This window comes from Neophocaena asiaeorientalis, unplaced genomic scaffold (assembly GCF_003031525.2).
Source record: "Neophocaena asiaeorientalis asiaeorientalis breed wild unplaced genomic scaffold, Neophocaena_asiaeorientalis_V1.1 scaffold388, whole genome shotgun sequence".
In the NCBI taxonomy this organism is placed as follows: domain Eukaryota; kingdom Metazoa; phylum Chordata; class Mammalia; order Artiodactyla; family Phocoenidae; genus Neophocaena; species Neophocaena asiaeorientalis.
The window spans coordinates 2,208,385-2,225,341 of NW_020172738.1; the positions used below are offsets into that span (position 1 = coordinate 2,208,385).

At 38.3% G+C, this 16,957-nt stretch overlaps 1 protein-coding gene across 4 annotated transcripts in view; it reads right to left on the bottom strand.

Moving 5' to 3' along the window:
* SP100 (SP100 nuclear body protein) overlaps positions 1-16,509 on the bottom strand; it is an 87,246-nt gene extending 70,737 nt beyond the window's left edge. Inside the window, exon 1 of one of the 4 annotated variants that reach the window (XM_024740640.1) lies at positions 16,351-16,508. In XM_024740640.1, the coding sequence (XP_024596408.1) occupies positions 16,351-16,382 (32 nt within the window). In that variant the 5' untranslated portion in view covers positions 16,383-16,508. Of the gene's footprint in view, positions 1-16,350 lie in introns of all 4 variants that reach the window. The other 3 variants (XM_024740639.1, XM_024740641.1, XM_024740642.1) reach the window with 3 other exon arrangements.
* Between the last annotated feature and the right edge of the window lie 448 nt (positions 16,510-16,957).

Sequence of the window (16,957 nt, forward strand, 5' to 3'; positions counted from 1 at the left end):
GGTCAAAACAGTCCTTATTGAGAAGGTGACCTGGAGCAAGGATTTTAAGGAGATGGAAAGTTAGTTCAGTAATAGGTATCTGGACAAAGAATATATCACACAGAAGTGAGAGCCAGCACCACGTTCCTAGAGCTGTAGTGTGCCTAGTGTAGTCAAGAAACAGCAAAGAGTAGTGTGGCCAGAGAGAAGTGAGGTAGAGGAGAGGAGAGAAAGGCTGGAGCGTTTCAGGTCCTCTGAACACTCTTAAGGACTTGGCTTTTACTTTGGGGGAAATAGGTAGTCACTGAAAGTTCTGGAGCTTTTGTATATGCATATTGGTGTTTTTATTTTCACAGGATAGGTTCCAAAAGTAGGACTGACTGCTGGGTTAAGCTGTAGTGTATCTTAAAATTTAGTAGATATTGCCAGATCTTTCCTAAAAAGGCTCTAGCAATTCATGCTGAACCCAGCAATAAATGTCTGTTTCTCTGAATCTTCTCCCACACTGCAGTGTCATTTACGAAGTTATGTTTGCCAATCTAAGGGGTGAGAAATGGTTTCTCACTACCATTTAATTTGTATGTATTCATATGTTTATTGCACATTTTTATTTTCTCTTCTCTAAGCTTTCTGTTCAAGTCCATTTTCTTTGGAGTTATTTGTCATATTTTATCAGTGGGCTGCAGTCTGTGTATATCAGATATATTAAGCCTTTGTTATATGTGTTGAAAAATTTTTCTACATTGTCTTTTAATGTCTGTATTGCTTTTTTACATTAATTCTATTAAATCTCCCTCTACCTACCTTCTTTTTTTAAATTAATTTTTATTGGAGTATAATTGATTTACAATGTTGTTAGTTTCTGCTAGTGCAGCAAAGTGAATCAGTTATACATATACATATATCCACTCTTTTTTAGATTCTTTTCCTATATAGGTCATTACAGAGTATTGTTTTCTCCAGATATAGGCCCAGGAGTGGGATTGCTGGGTCATATTGTAGTTCTATTTTTAGTTTTTAAAGGAACCTCTGTACTGTTCTCCCTAGTGGCTGTACCAATTTACATTCCTGCCAACAGTGCAAGAGGGCTCCCTTTTCTCTACACCTTCTCCAGCATTTATTGCTTGTAGTTTTTGATGATGGCCCTTCTGACTGGTGTGAGGTGATATCTCATTGTAGTTTTGATTTGCATTTCTCTAATAATTTGTGATGTTGAGCATCTATTTATGTGCTTTTTGGCCATATGTATATCTTCTTTGGAGAAATGTCTGTTTAGATCTTCCACCCATTTTTTGATTGGGTTGTTCATGTTTTGATATTGAGTTGTATGAATTGCTTGTATATTTTGGAGATTAATCCTTTGTCAGTTGCTTCATTTGCAAAAATTTTCTCCCATTCTATGGGTTGTCTTTTCATCTTGTTTATGGTTTCCTTTGCTGTGCAAAAGCTTTGAAGTTTAATTAGGTCCCATTTGTTTATTTTTGTTTTAATTTACATTACTCTGGGAGGCGGGTCAGAAAAGATGTTGCTGTAATTTATGTCAAAGAGTGTTCATCCTGTTTTCCTCTAAGAGTTTTATAGTATCCTACCTCACATTTAGGTCTTTAATCCATTTTGAGTTAATTTTTGTGTATGGTGTTAGGGAGTGTTCTAATTTCATTCTTTTACATGTAGCTGTCCAGTTTTCCCAGAACCACTTATTGAAGAGGCTGTCTTTTCTCCATTGTGTATTCTTGCCTCCTTTGTCATAGATTAGGTGACCATGGGTGCAAAGGTTTATGGGCTTTCTATCCTGTTCCATTGATCTATATTTCTGTTTTTGTGCCAGTACCATACTGTTTTGATGACTGTAGCTTTGTAGTATAGTCTGAAGTCAGGGAGCCTGATTCCTCCAGCTCTATTTTTCTTTCTCAAGATTGCTTTCTATTCAGGGTCTTTTGTGTCTCCATACAAATTTAAAAATTTTTATTCTAGTTCCGTGAAAAATTCCATTGGTAATTTGATAAGGATTGCATTGACTCTATAGACTACCTTGGGTAGTACAGTCATTTTGACAATATTGATTCTTGCAGTCCAATAACGTGGTATATCTTTCCAGTTTGTGTCATCTTTGATTTCTTTCATCAGCTTCTCATAGCTTTCAGAGTACAAGTCCTTTGTCTCCTTGGTAGGTTTATTCCTAGGTATTTTATTCTTTTTGATGCGATGGTAAGTAGGATTGTTTCTTTAAAAAAGAAAGAGATCCTGCCATTTAGGACAACATGGATGAACCTAGAGGTTCATTATGCTAAGTTAAATAAAGCAGTCACAGAAGGATAAATACTGCATGATTCCACTTACATAAGGTATCTAAAATAGTCAAACTCATAGAAGTAGAGAATTGAATGGTGGTTACCAGTGCTGGGGGTGGGAAATGGGTAATTGTTTTTCAATGGGTATAAAGTTTCAGTTACGCAAGATGAATAAGTTCTAGAGATCTACTATAAAACATAGTACCTATAGTTAACAAATACAAAAAGGTGTTTGGAGGTGATGAATATGTTTAGTACCTTGGTTGTGGTGATGGTATCATGTCCAAACTCATCAAATTTTATACATTAGGTATGTGCAATTTTTTGTATATCAATTATACTTCAAAAAATCTTTAAAAAATATAGTTACACAAGGGGAAACTGGAAAGAGGAAAGCCAATTTAGGCTTCTGAATTGTGAAAGGGGTCAGGAATCAGAGGCACCATTACTTCAGAAGACAGATTGAGTGGTGAAAGTCAAAACTGGCACAATGAAACTCACCAGTCAACTAGAGGCATCCTTTACACAGAGCCCTAATCAAGTTTTCATGTCTCATTCTTAAATGTAAATGGACACCTGATGGAATCCTTGAGAAGAAACAAATAGTAGGGAAAGAGATGGAAAGTAACTAACTCTCAAAAAAACCTTGTAATAAATGGAATTAAAAAAAAAAAACTATTGTCTTCAGTAGTAGAAAAACAGTATTGGATTCATTTTTCAAAAAAGATGTATAAAAAAAGAAAGTTTTAAAAAGAGGTTTTGGAAATTAAAAATATGATGGCAGAAATTTAAGAATCACTAGAATGAATGAATGAGCTGAGAAAATTTTACAGATGGTAGATTCAAAAGAAAAAAAAATATAAAGAACTGCCCCAAGACCCTGAAAAGCAGGAAGCTTGTAGAGGATAAACCTAGGAGACCTAATATCCAACTAACATGAATTCCAAAAGATAGGAGAAAGCAGAAGGGAGGAAATAACTGAAGAACTATTACAAGCAAAATTGTGTGACTTAAAATAAGTAGGTTTCCATTTGAAAGGGCCCTGGAGTACCCAGAACAATGAATAAAACCAACCCTCACACTAAGGCAATTAAAAGAACAAGAGAAATCCCCTGAAAGAACAAACAATGAAACAGACCTCTCCAGTCTGTCAGACCCTGAATTGAAAAAGGAGGTAGTAAAATTGCTGAAGGAATTAAGAAACACTATTGATAGAAATGCAGATCACTGTAATACAGAACTAGAAATTATAAAGAGGAGCCAATCTGGGCTTCCCTGGTGGCACAGTGGCTGAGAATCTGCCTGCTGATGCAGGGGACACGGGTTTGAGCCCTGGTCTGGGAAGATCCCACATGCCGCGGAGCAACTAGGCCCGTGAGCCACAACTACTGAGCCTGCACGTCTGGAGCCTATGCTCCGCAACAAGAGAGGCCGCGATAGTGAGAGGCTCGTGCCCCGCGATGAAGAGTGGCCTCCACTTGCCGCAACTGGAGAAAGCCCTCGCACAGAAACGAAGACCCAACACAGCCAGAAATAAATAAATAAATAAATAAATAAATAAATAAATAAATAAAGAGGAGCCAATCAAATTTAGACAACTCAATTGCTGAGATGAAAACTGAGCTAAAGGCAATAAATCTGTTGCATTTCTTTACACTGACAATGAAATATCAGAAAGGGAAAGTTAAAAAAAAAAGCAGTCACTTTTAAAATTGCATCAAAACCCCCCCAAAACTTAGGAATAAACCTGACCAAGGAAGTGAAAGACTTATATGCCGAGAACTATAAAACATTGATAAAGGAAATCAAAGATTTCTGCAGAAAAATACAAGACAATATTAGGAGAAGTCCGCTTAGTAAGATTTCTATCCATAAGATCAACAAACTCAAACCAATAGTTTTCCCCTATGCCAGCAATAAAAATTTAGAAAATGTAAAAGAAAAATGAGTTCCCATTTATAAATATAATTGTAAAATGCCTAGCACTAAATTTACCCAATGAGCTTACCATAGGGATCATTAAAAAACAATAACTTTACTATAGAACTTCAATGTGTACTTGAATAAATAAAGAGGCATGCCATCTTTCTAGTTGGGACCATTCAGAATTTTTTAAGTTTTAATTTAATTTTTAAATTTTAATTTAATTTAAATCTATATATTCATTCAATGTCTATTGACTGAATCCCAGAAAGATGGGTTATACTACAGAACATTAACAATTGGTCCCAACATTTATCTAGAAGAGAAAGAACTCAAGAATATCTATGAATATTTTGAAAATAGGAATGATAAAGAGCTTTACCTATAAAGCCATAGTAACTAAAATATTTCAGTGTTGAAAGAGGAATAAAAAAATAGAATCATGGATCAGAACAAGGATCACCTATATATAAAAGGTAATCTAGTATATGTTTAAAATGTTCTTTCAAATCAGTAGTTAAATGATAAACTACTAAGTTAATGTTATTGCATAAATGGTCCTTTTTTTGAAGGAAAAAAATGGTAGTTCTATAGCGCATTCCATTTGCAAAAACAAATCTCCCGTGGAATTAAGAAAGAAATATAAACCAACCAAAAAACCAACTAAACAAACTATAAAACATTTTATCTTTCCTTTTTCTTTCCTTTCTATCTGCCATTCTATTGGCCACTGTCCCTTATTCGAAGAAAATTTTTGCAAATACCTTACCAGGAGTCCTTACAAAATTCATGATTATTTCCATTTTCACAGAGATTCCATTAAATATCCTGATCTTTCAACTTGCTGACCTTCTTATCTCTAATAATCTTGTCTTCCACTTGATTTCTGCAACTTTCTTCCATGGTCATACTTTAGACTTCATCATTTCTCCAATTTATGCATGCTCCAAAATCTCAGACTCAAATATGACCACTGCCTCTCTATTGCAGGTCATGTCTTCTAACACCTGCACTCCAATGAATCTGTGATCCCCTACCCTCAGGTTCCCAATTCTGCTACTGTTTTTTAAAATTTTTCATAATTGCTTCTATGTCTTCACTTTTCTTACCCACCTAAATTCATGATATACTGTTATATTCCAGTGTTCTTAACCTTGGCTATACATTAGAATCTACTAAGGAGTTTTAAAACATTCTAATATCCAAATACAACTGGGAAGGGGATCAGTAAGTTCAAAGCTCCCCATCATGCAGTCAAGTTCTAGGACTGCTATTAAAATCTGCCTCTTAAATTCACCTTTAACTTCCTCGTTCACATCTCCCTCCAGTGAATTTATCCAATATATCGATAACCCTGGATAAAATCAGATTAGCCCCTCTTCCACTCATCAGCACCCAAGCTATCTGGAGAAAAAAAAACAAGCATGCTAAGTGCTCTCTCTTTACGTTTATAATCATTAAGCGGAAATGGATTCTCGGTGCTGTTGAGTAATCGTACATCATGCTATTCATTTCACTTTTTCCTTCCCTGAATGACTGTTTCACAGCTTTTCTATCCTCAAACTCTTCCCACCCTTTCTCTCCCTCTCAACTGAGAATGTAGATGCAAAACAGAAGAATGTAACTGCATCCTCTCACCATGGAATACATCAGCCTACCTACATGGGCACCCATTGGCCTTCCCTCCTGTTACAGTACACAGATTGCCTCTCTTCAGCCTAAGGACAATCCACCCACTTGGGCACTGTTTTCCATTACCTCTCCCTGACTCAGGCACAATCAATACAGAATCATTCTTTTTCACTTCTGCCTCAACAACTTTTCCTTCTCTATTGGACTATTACCATCAACATACAGCACGCTTCAATATTACCCACTTTAAAATCTCCCTACACTCAGATTACCTCTCCTGTTGTGTTTCTTGTTTGAAATTGTCCATATTAACTGTCTCCACTTTTCCACCTCAGTCTCTCTTGCACGCATTCAAGTTTTACCCCTACCAATACCCTATACATAATATTCTGGGTTTATGTTTTCCCTGACCTCCACACTGCCAAACCCAAAGGCCAATTCTCAGTCCTCCTCTTACTTTATCCCTCAACCTCATGGACATTGATAAACTTCTCCCTTCTGGAAATGCTTTCTTCATTTGGCTCCTGAGAGCCATGCCTTTATGGCTTTCCAACTGTCTCCTTGGCTATTCCTACTCTTTTGCATGTATTCAACTCCTCAAGGACAGTTCTCTTACCTCTTTTCTATCTGCACTCCTTCCCTGTGTAATCCTATCTATTCCCATGGCTTTGGATACCAGCCACACATGGACAATTCCCAAATGTGCATCTCTACCTCATATCTCTCCCCTGGACTCCAGATTTATAGTCACCATCTTCACTTTGATGACACAGGTAGGCTTTTTACAATTAGCAGGCAGCAACTGATCACCGATCTTCTGAGTCACCTGTTGAAACCTGCTTATTTTCTAATTTTTCCATATATAGGATTTAGTAAATACATATAACAGCACCTATGAGGTATATGCTCTTATGATCCCATTTTACAGATGAAGAAACAGAGGTACAGAGATGTTAAGCAATATCCCCAAGGCCACATAATTATTGAAGAACAGAGTGAGGGTTTGGACCAGAGTCCAGGCCCTTTAATCACTACACAATGTTGCCATCTAGGCAAATGACAACTCTCTCCTTTAATTTCTTTGGCTAAAACATTTCCAGTCTTCTATGACACTTCTCTTCCTCTCATACTTAATGCCTGATCCATCTTTGACTGTTCTTGGCTTTACCATAGAAATATATCCAGTATCCCACCCTTTTTCTTTATATTCATTGCACCAACCTGGTCCCAACCACCATCATCTCTCGCCTGGCTACTGCCATAGCTACCAACTAGTCTTCTTGTTTCCACTCATGTCATATTGCAGCTGTTCTCCAAACATCAATCATAAGCAAAAGAGATCTTTTAAAAACTGAAATCAGATTACTTCACTCTATTGAAAACCCTCCACTGACTCTATTTTGAATAAAATATAAAGTCTTGACCATGACCCATGAGAAACATGACCTTCCAACCGCATTTTCTACTACTCCTCTTCTAGATCACTGCCCTTTGGCACCTTAACCTCCAAGCTTTCTTAAGACATTCCAAGCATGTTTCTATGCCTGACTTTTCGTTGGCTGTTTCCTCTACTTAGAACATTTCTTCAGGAATTGGCATGGTGCTTTTCCTCAATACATTCATGACTCTCATCAAATACTAACCTCTCAGAAAGCCCTCCCAGGACATCCTGTCTAAAATTGCACTCCCATTACACTCTATCCATGTACCCCATATGCTTTTTTCTTTATACTCTTACCACTTTCTGTCATTAAATTATACAGTTATTTGTTCATCTGTTTACTATTTGTCTCTCACTGGAATGTCATTTCCATTAGGGTGGGGACTTGGTCTGCTTTGCTCACCATTATATTCCAGCATCTCATTAAGTTCCGAAAACATGGTATCGGGAAATATTTGTGAATGACTGAATAAAGTATTAGTATAATATATAGAATATGGTTAGAATTCTGAGTATATAAAAGGCATTTTAAAAAAAGCATAAGGAGGATAACATTGGTAAACTTGAGTATAAAAATGGATATGGATACATGTACCCCAATGATAATAGCAGCATTATTTAAATTGCCAAGATATGGAAGCAACTTAAGTGCCCATCAACAGATGAATGGATAAATAAGGCATGATGCACACACACACACACACACACACACACACACACACACACACACACTGGAATATTACTCAGCCATTAAAAAAATGAAATTTTGCTATCTGCAGTAATGTGAATGGACCTAGAGTATTGTGCTTAGTGAGACAAGTCAGATAGAAAAAGACAAATACTCTATGTTATCACTTATATATGGAATCTAAAATATAAAACAAATGAATGTATATAACAAAACAGCAACAGATTTACAGATATAGAGAAGAAGCTAGTGGTTACCAGTGAGGAGAGGGAAGTGGGGAGGGGCAAGATAGGCGTATGAGATTAAGAGACACAAACTACTATGTATAAAATAAATAAGCAACAGGGATATATTGTATAGCACATGGAAGTATATCCATTATTTTGTAATAACTTTAAATGGAGTACAATCTATAAAAAATCGAATCACTGTGTTGTACACCTAAAACTCATGTAATATTGTAAATCAACTCTACTTCAATTAAAAATAATAAAAAGAATTTTTAAATTGTATGTGATTTTTGAATAAAATGGGAAAATGAAACTAGACTATAGGTTAACCCTTGGTTAGTATCCACATAAAATAATGTAAACAAAAATTCATCAGAGGGTAGGATCGAACAGTTTGAGGCAGGCCAGAAGTCCAGTATAGAACAATTAGAAGAGCTGGGTAGAATACCAGAAAATGATTTTAAAGGGACTAGAGAGCTACAGAAGCAACAGAGTATGCAGAGACTAAGGTTCTAGAGACTGGAGACCTTTGGGAGCTGAGAAGCTATAATTGTTATTTTTCAGGGTGGTGGCTGGTATTTGCTGATTCTGGGAACAGAGGCTGAGAACTTGGGTTTGGCCAAGACCAAAGAGTGTTACTCTGAGCAGGGAACACAGAGCGCTTGTGACAGTCACACAGGGCTGAAGACTTGAAGGGCCTCAACACACAACCCATTCTTCTTCCCAAGATATTTGGTAAAGTTTTTAAGGCCAGGAGGCTGGAATAAAAATGTTAAAAGTCTCTGAAAAGCAAAGCAGAATTACCTGAAGGTTCACCATGCAGAAAAGGCAAAGACGATCATGATGAGGTCCAGAGAACATAAAGGGAGAGAGTTGAAAGCTCTGAAGGAAGTGATGATGTGGCTTTGGAATCTGTAGCCTTTTTGTCCCATGAGAGCACTTGTAAATTCTGAACACAGCTAGAAGCTGAGAATCTGGACTTGGCACAGGCAAAGGGCTGTAGCTGGAGGACAAAGAAACTAGCAGAACTTCTGATGGTCATTTGGAGTTGGAGTGCAAAGTTAGAGACTTCAAGGAAATTAAAAACTTGGTTGGTTTTCTCAAGAACTTTTTTCATTTCTAAAGCTGCATGAAGGAAGAGGGTGAAAATATGACAAAAGCTTTGAAAAGCAGAGAAAACTTGATTGCTCTCTCTCTCAGTTGAAAGCCCTGGATGTCCTCATCTGTGATCAGGGCAAACCAGAGGTATATTAAATCTTATCAAAAAATGCATACTAATTTTGAGTCATTTCATGGCCTGAATGTGTAATGTAGTCTCCCTCATTGTTTTACTTGCTTAGCAGAGGAAAGGGGAATCACTCTTATGTGGAAGAGAATATTTGGGGGCTCTATGTCTTGCATACACAATGTCTGACATTCAATCAAAAATTAATAGGCATGTCAAAAGATAGGACTATAAGACCAAACCAAGAAAAAAAAAGATGATGGAAGCAAGTGCACAGATGATCCAGAGATTGGACTTAGCACATAAAATCTGTGATTAACATGGTCAAGAAAATGGATGAACTGATGGAGAAAATAGAAAGTCAGATAATTCTACCAGAGAATTGGAATCTACAAAAAATAATGAAATGGAATATTTAGATCTAAAAATACAATTTTAAAAATGAAACTTGTTGGTAGTATTTAGCAGAAGATTGGATTAAAAAGACAACACTTGTCAATTGGCTAACTAGAAGATAGATACCTCAATAAAAGACATCCAACTAAAGTACAGACATTTAAAAAATGGAAAAATGCAGAAAAGCATGAAAGGAATATGTGAGAGACAGTCAAAAGGTCTAGTATAATCTGCTTTTGAGCCCTAGAAAGAGAGAGGAGGAAGCTGGGGGGAGGGCAGAAGAAATATTTGAAGAGTTAATGGCTAAGGATTTTCCAAAACAGATAAAAGGCATCAACTCACAAATTCAAGCAACTGTGAAAACACCAACAGGTTAAATGCAAAACAAAAACAAACAAACAAATCTAGACTCACTACAGTTTAAATGCTAAGAGAAAATCCTAGAAGCAGTCAGAGAAAACTTCAAGAGCCACAATCAAACCTCAAGCCATAAACTTTGAAAAATGGCAGTTAATCAATCAATCAATCAATCAATCACTTAGTCAATGACCATAAGTTTCCAGTGTGGTAGGTCAGGATTCAAAACATCTCAATCTCTCCCAACTCCCACAAGCAGTACAGAGTTCTGTTGAAAAAAACTTGTGTTGGAAAAAGCATTTAAACATGTTATTAATCATAGAAGAGATGAAACCACCAAAAGGATTTGCCAGGCAAAAGTAAAGGGGAAGGAGAAACCAGAGAGGTAAGCAAAGCACAGAGACACTTTTGATTTGAGGGCATCTGCTGACCCCAGAGAATCAGGACCTCAGGTTTGACAGCCTTAAGGAGTGAGAGAGACAGAAATAAAGTCTAGAGTCCACACAGGGTGGAGAGTCCAATGGGAGTCCAGACCCTGACCTTGACAAATTCATGGTGAGAATAAGTGGAGGGACATCTCTGAATTTACTGAATTGTATTCTCAGTTAAATCACCTGGGTTCCCCCAGGTTCTCTCAGCCCCTGAACATGTGCTAAACAGTTCCCAAATTGGTGCGTCCCGAGGCACCTGGTTGTAGCAAACAGAAATCCTTTCCAAAACCTAGTACCTTCACTGTGGTCCCAGTTTTTACCTATAAATCATTTTTCTAAATATGATGCTAGTACATAGTCAAAGATAACCAGCTATATAAGCAAAATAATCTTTGTGAATAGAGTGTGGAAAGGAAAAAAATAGTAACTTTATAGTGGAAAAGCCTGGCAAACACTACCTAAACCAAATGATCAAGGCCAGCGTTCCCGGTGATAAGTCAGGTTGACGTATCCCCTGATACGAGGTGATGAGAAGGGCATTTCACCTCTGTGGTTTTCTTTCATAAAACCTATAACCCCAGTATAATCATGAGAAAGCCATCAAGACAAACCAAAATTGAAAGATTCTACAAAATGCCTGATCAGTACTCTTCAAACTGTCAAGGTTGTGAAAGACAAGGAAAGACTGAGAAACTGTCACAGACCAGAAGAGAAGAGGTGATGGGATGGCTCAATGCAATGTGGTATACTGGATTCAATCCCGCAAAAGAAAACGGACATTGGTGGAAAAACTGGTGAAACTAAAAAAGTCTGGGCTTTAGTTAGCAGTAACCTACTAATATTGGGTTTTATTAGTTTCGACAAATGCACCACAATAATGTAAGAGGATAACAACTCAGGAAATGAAACTGGGTATACAGTATTAGAGACTGGTGTACTATCTTTGCAACTTTTCTGTAAATATAACATTATTCCAAAATAAAAAGTTTATTTAAAAAAAGAAATTTGTGAGTGAGAACTGGCAGAAACAACAGAAAACAGGGTCACAAGCACCTCATATATTGAAAGCATCAGATGCCAAATATAAAATTTCTTTAATCTGTGTAAGTCTTTTTATTAAAAAAGAAAATCTATAGCAAACATCATTCATAATTGTATAATGATAAAGGACTTCCCTTTGGGACTGGAATCAAGATAGAGATGATTACTATCACTACTTATACTCGCCATGTACAAAGTCCTAGCCCACACAGTCAGGCAAGAAAAAGAAGTAGGAAGTATAAGAATTAGATCGAAAGTAACAAAATAGTCATTATGTATACATTATATAAATTTATATCTATATACAAAATATATATCTCCATACAATTTATTAGAATTTTTTAAAGTTTGGCAGTTTCAATTTGTTTTTATATCTTAGTAACAAGCAGCTAGAAAGTTGATTTTTAAATTATATAGATATCATAGCACAAAGATCTCAAGTATCTATGAATAAATCTAGCAGAAGTATAAGACTTCTAGACAGAAAAGTTTAAATTTTATTAGAAAATATTTTTAAATTAATATATATATACCATATTAATGAGATGGAAGACAAGATTGTAAAGATGTCAATTCTCTTCAAATTGACCTATAGAGTCAACGCAATCCTAACCAAAATCTCGACAAGATTTTGACAAGCTGATTTGGAGATGCAAAGGGCCAAGACACTTTGGAAGAAGAAAAGAACATGGGAAGATTTACTCTTCAAGAGTTCACGTGAAGCTGTTGTTGCCATGACAGTGTGGAAACGCATAAGGAGAGGCTGTCATAGGTCAACGGCGGAGAAGAGAGTGCACAGAAACAGACCCTGTACATATGGCCCCTTGGCTAATGGGAAAGGGAGCACTGCAGATCAGTGGGGAAAGGGATGGTTTAACAGATTAAAGGATTCTCAGACAAAAATTCATAAGAATTAAAGTAGAAGCTTTAACCGTAGATCAGACAGGAAGTAATATGGTCTCAGATAAGACAGGAAATGTGGGGGGAAGAAAACAAAAACATTCACTCAGCTTAAGGCTGTGGGTGGTGGGAGAGCTGCCCAGGTCATGCTGGAATGAAATGGGCTGTAAAACCAGGGCGGGCATATGAACAAGAAAGTAAAGCAACACTTGAAACCAAACTGCAAATAGAATCAATCTGGAAGGATAACCCAGAGGATGAAGAAAACATCCCCAAAGCACTGAACATCACACAAAAACCTAAATAATAAAGCAAGAGCATGAAGATAGGGTGATAAAATAACAATATGTGACTTCAAGTGGAGTTGGAAGAGCTGTAGAAACAAATTAAGATCCCCCCAAATAAACAAATCAACTTTAAGAAAACCCCCAAGAAACCAAAAACTACTAAAAATTAAATAATTGTCATGAAGAAAAGTTTGAGACAACCATCACGAGCAGAAAGTAAAAAGCTAAAGAGTTGAAAGATTAGGGACAGATAAAAGCTGTGGAGGCTGAAGTTGCTCCAGTGGAAGAATAATTTTGCCCCAAAATTGAAATAGAAAATCGTTTTGGTGACACTAGAGGAGGAACTTAGCCTGCAGTAAAGGTAGAATTGAATCTATCACCTTAAAAACACAAGGGCTGGGCTTCCCTGGTGGCGCAGTGGTTGAGAGTCCGCCTGCCGATGCAGGGGACGCGGGTTCGTGCCCCGGTCCGGGAAGATCCCACATGCCACGGAGCGGCTGGGCCCGTGAGCCATGGCCGCTGAGCCTGCGCGTCTGGAGCCTGTGCTCCGCAACGGGAGAGGCCACAACAGTGAGAGGCCCGCGTACCGCAAAAAAAAAAACAAAAAACACAAGGGCTATATTTAAAGACCGTGCACACAGAATTTATCAATAACTTTCTGCACCACTTTATTTATTCATAATAACAAGGGCACATCTACTTTATAAAATCAATACAATAATAAGGCTATACTTTAAAGTTTAAGCTTTAATAAGATAAAGTCACCACAACAAAGTGAAAGGGCAAGGAAAGTATATTTATAAGTTTCAGAATTTTAGCAAATTCTCCCTTACAGTTAAAGAAAGAACAATCACCTCAACTCACTAACACTGGCAATAAATCAACCAGCACTTCATAGAAGAGGCCAATAAACAAAAAAACTGTTCAACCTCTCATGTAATCAGGAGGGTAAAGTTAACAAGATGCAACTCTTGATCCACCACCTCTGCAAAGTTTGGGTGTGGGGAGATGGCTCACCTAAATCTTGTAGGTGAATACATTGGTTCAGCTACTTAGAAAGGCCGTTTGCAGAAGCTATAAACAATTAAATATTAGTACCCTTTGCCTCAGCAATTCCATTTTTTTGGTTATTGACACAAGACAAACACTTTTATATGTACAAAAATATAAAGAAATACATAATCGTTGTTATCACTGCTTCTTGGTAAAAGTGAACAATTGAAAATGATCTAAATGTCTGTCAATAGCGTGGGGAGGAGGGATGCTTTAAAAACCATGGTGTATGGGGCTTCCCTGGTGGCACAGTGGTTAGGAACCCGCCTACCAATGCAAGGGACATGGGTTTAAACCCTGGTCCGGGAAGATCCCACATGCCGCGGAGCAACTAAGCCTGTGCGCCACAGCTAGTGAGCCTGCGCTCTAGATCCCACGAGCCACAACTACTGAAGCCTACATGCTGCAACTACTGAAGCCCACATGCCTAGAGCCCATGCTCCGCAACAAGAGAAGCCACTGCAATAAGCCCGCACTCCGCAACAAAGACCCAATGCAGCCAAAAATAAAAAAACAAAACAAAACAAAAAAAACTATGGTGTAAGTCAGAATGGCCATCATCAAAAAGTCTATAAATAATAAATGCTGGAGACGGTGTGGAGAAAAGAGAACCCTCCTACCCTGCTGGTGGGAATGTAAATTGGTTCAGCTACTATGGAGAATAGTATGGCGGTTCCTTAAAAAACTAAAAATAGAGCTACCATATGATCCAGCAATCCCACTCCTGGGCATATATCTGGAGAAAACCATACTTGGAAAAGACACACGCACCCCAATGTTCATAGCAGCACTATTTACAATAGCCAAGATGTGGAAGCAACCTAAATGTCCATCAACAGATGAACGGAGAAAGAAGATTGGTATATTTATACAATGGAATATTACTCAGCCATAAAAAAGAATGAAATAATGTCATTTGCAGCAACATGGAGGGACCTAGAGGTGAAGTAAGTCAGACAGAGAAAGACAAATCTCATATTATATCACTTATTTGTGGAATCTAAATATGATACAAATGAACTTATTTACAAAACAGAAACAGACTCACAGACATAGGAAACAAACTTATGGTTACCAAAGGGGAAACGTGGGGGGGGAGGGATAAATTAGGAATTTTGGAGTAACATATACACACTAGTATATAAAGTAGACAAACAACAAGGACCTACTGTACAGCACAGGGAACTATACTCAATATTTTGTAAAACCTATATGGGAAAAGAACCTGAAAAAGAATATATATTTTTATATGTATATATGTGTGTGTGTATATATATATATAACTGAATCACTTTGCTCTACACCTGAAACTAACACCATATTGCAAATCAACTGTATTTCAATTAAATAAACAAACAATAAAAACGATGGTGTATCCATTCTACAGGATAGTATTGGGTTGGCCAACAAGTTCGTTCGGATTTTTCTGTAACCTCTTATGGAACTTTTCGACCAACCCAATATATAGCTGTTAAAAAGAATGAGAAGAGCCTATGGCTATTAAAGTAAGTGAAAATGCAAAATGGCATTCACAATATGAATCCATTTTTTAAAAAACAGGATTCAAATTTTGTATTTAAGAAAATGAGTTATATATGCAAATGCAAAGAAAAGGATCTGGAAGGTTATGCCTGCGACTCTAACAGGACTGGTATTGGAAGCTGCAAGTGGGTGAGTGGTGAACAGGACTTTTTCCCTCTATATACTTCTGTATCGTTTGAAATTTTATGAGCAAGAATGCATAATGTATTTCTTTTGTATTAAAAAATCAAAAAATTTAAAATATTAAGTAGTGGTATTTCTGACCCATTACTAGAGAAAAAGATAGGATTTCTACTCTTTTTCTTGTAAAGGTGTAACCTATTCCAGAATAGAAAATGAAACCAAACATAAAATTACTCAGCCTGTGCTAGCTCTTTGCAGTTTGGGGTATTTCTCTTCCCTTTAATTTCTTTGCTCGGGATCGCTGGAGGAAGAACCCAGGCCCCCGGCTAGAACTGGGAATAGTGGTCCTGTCCACAGGACAGATACGAGACCGACAGCACCACCCAGGGTTTGAGAATAAATCAGGGGTTTCTCCTGAATTTTTTATTTTCGAAACTACCTTCTTTGAAATGACCTATGTGAAGGTAGAACTGACCTGAGGGGAACGAGAGTGACCTGGGGCCACAAGGAAATAAATCCTCACTGCAAAGCCTCAGGAAGGACTGCTGCCTTCAGACAGGCCTGCCAGCTGAGCAGCAGCTGCAAAACAAATAGTCACCTGTGTTGTGGCTGCAGGACTCAACCAGCAGGCGCCCTGCGGCAGTTTAAAATCCCATTTCCTCATTATACATTCCTGCCCTTCATTACACTGCAGGTGACTGTTCCCCTACACCAGGCGTAAAGCAGAGGTTTAGTGCAGAGTCCAAAGGACAGCACTGAAGCAGCAGCGAGGCCAGAGGGAAAGGTGGGAGGAAGGGGGAGAAAGACTGACCTGCTGCTGAGCTCGCTGCCCCCACCAGCCATCTTCCCGCCCAGCCTGGCCTGGGCCTGAGCTTGGCCTCCGACCCCTCCAGGCTCCCCAGCCTCGGTCCGGTCCCGGGAGGCTGCTGGAGCCCTGAGCTCTGAGCAGGAAGTCTGCTCTTGGGACTCACCCAGAGATGACTCCGCCCAAGTAGGGAAAAGGGAAGTGAAAGTATTTATCAGTGAGCTGTGCTGTGCAGATGCCCTCCCTCTCCTCGCGACTCCACTGTGCTTCCAGCCATCCTGACATGTGATCCCAGGGATGAAAGACAAGGAATGACAGTCGGGGCCTGGAGGGCCAGGGGAGGAGCAGGGCCAGCCCTCAGGGGTCCACCTGTTTGTGCAAAGACAGCAACAACTTCTGCATGACCCCAACTGTCCCCAGTCTCCTGCCTTCTCAGAGCGGTTCAGAGCTTAGTACACGGTCGGGGTAAACTCCATGTGTGCCCCTTCCCCTTTCCGAGATGACCATGGTGGGGAGAGGGAAAGACAGAGACTTCAAATCTTTTCTCCGGGCTGTGGGAGAGCCTGGACCGACGCATTTAGGTCGCAGCGTATGGACATGGACCAGGAGAGAG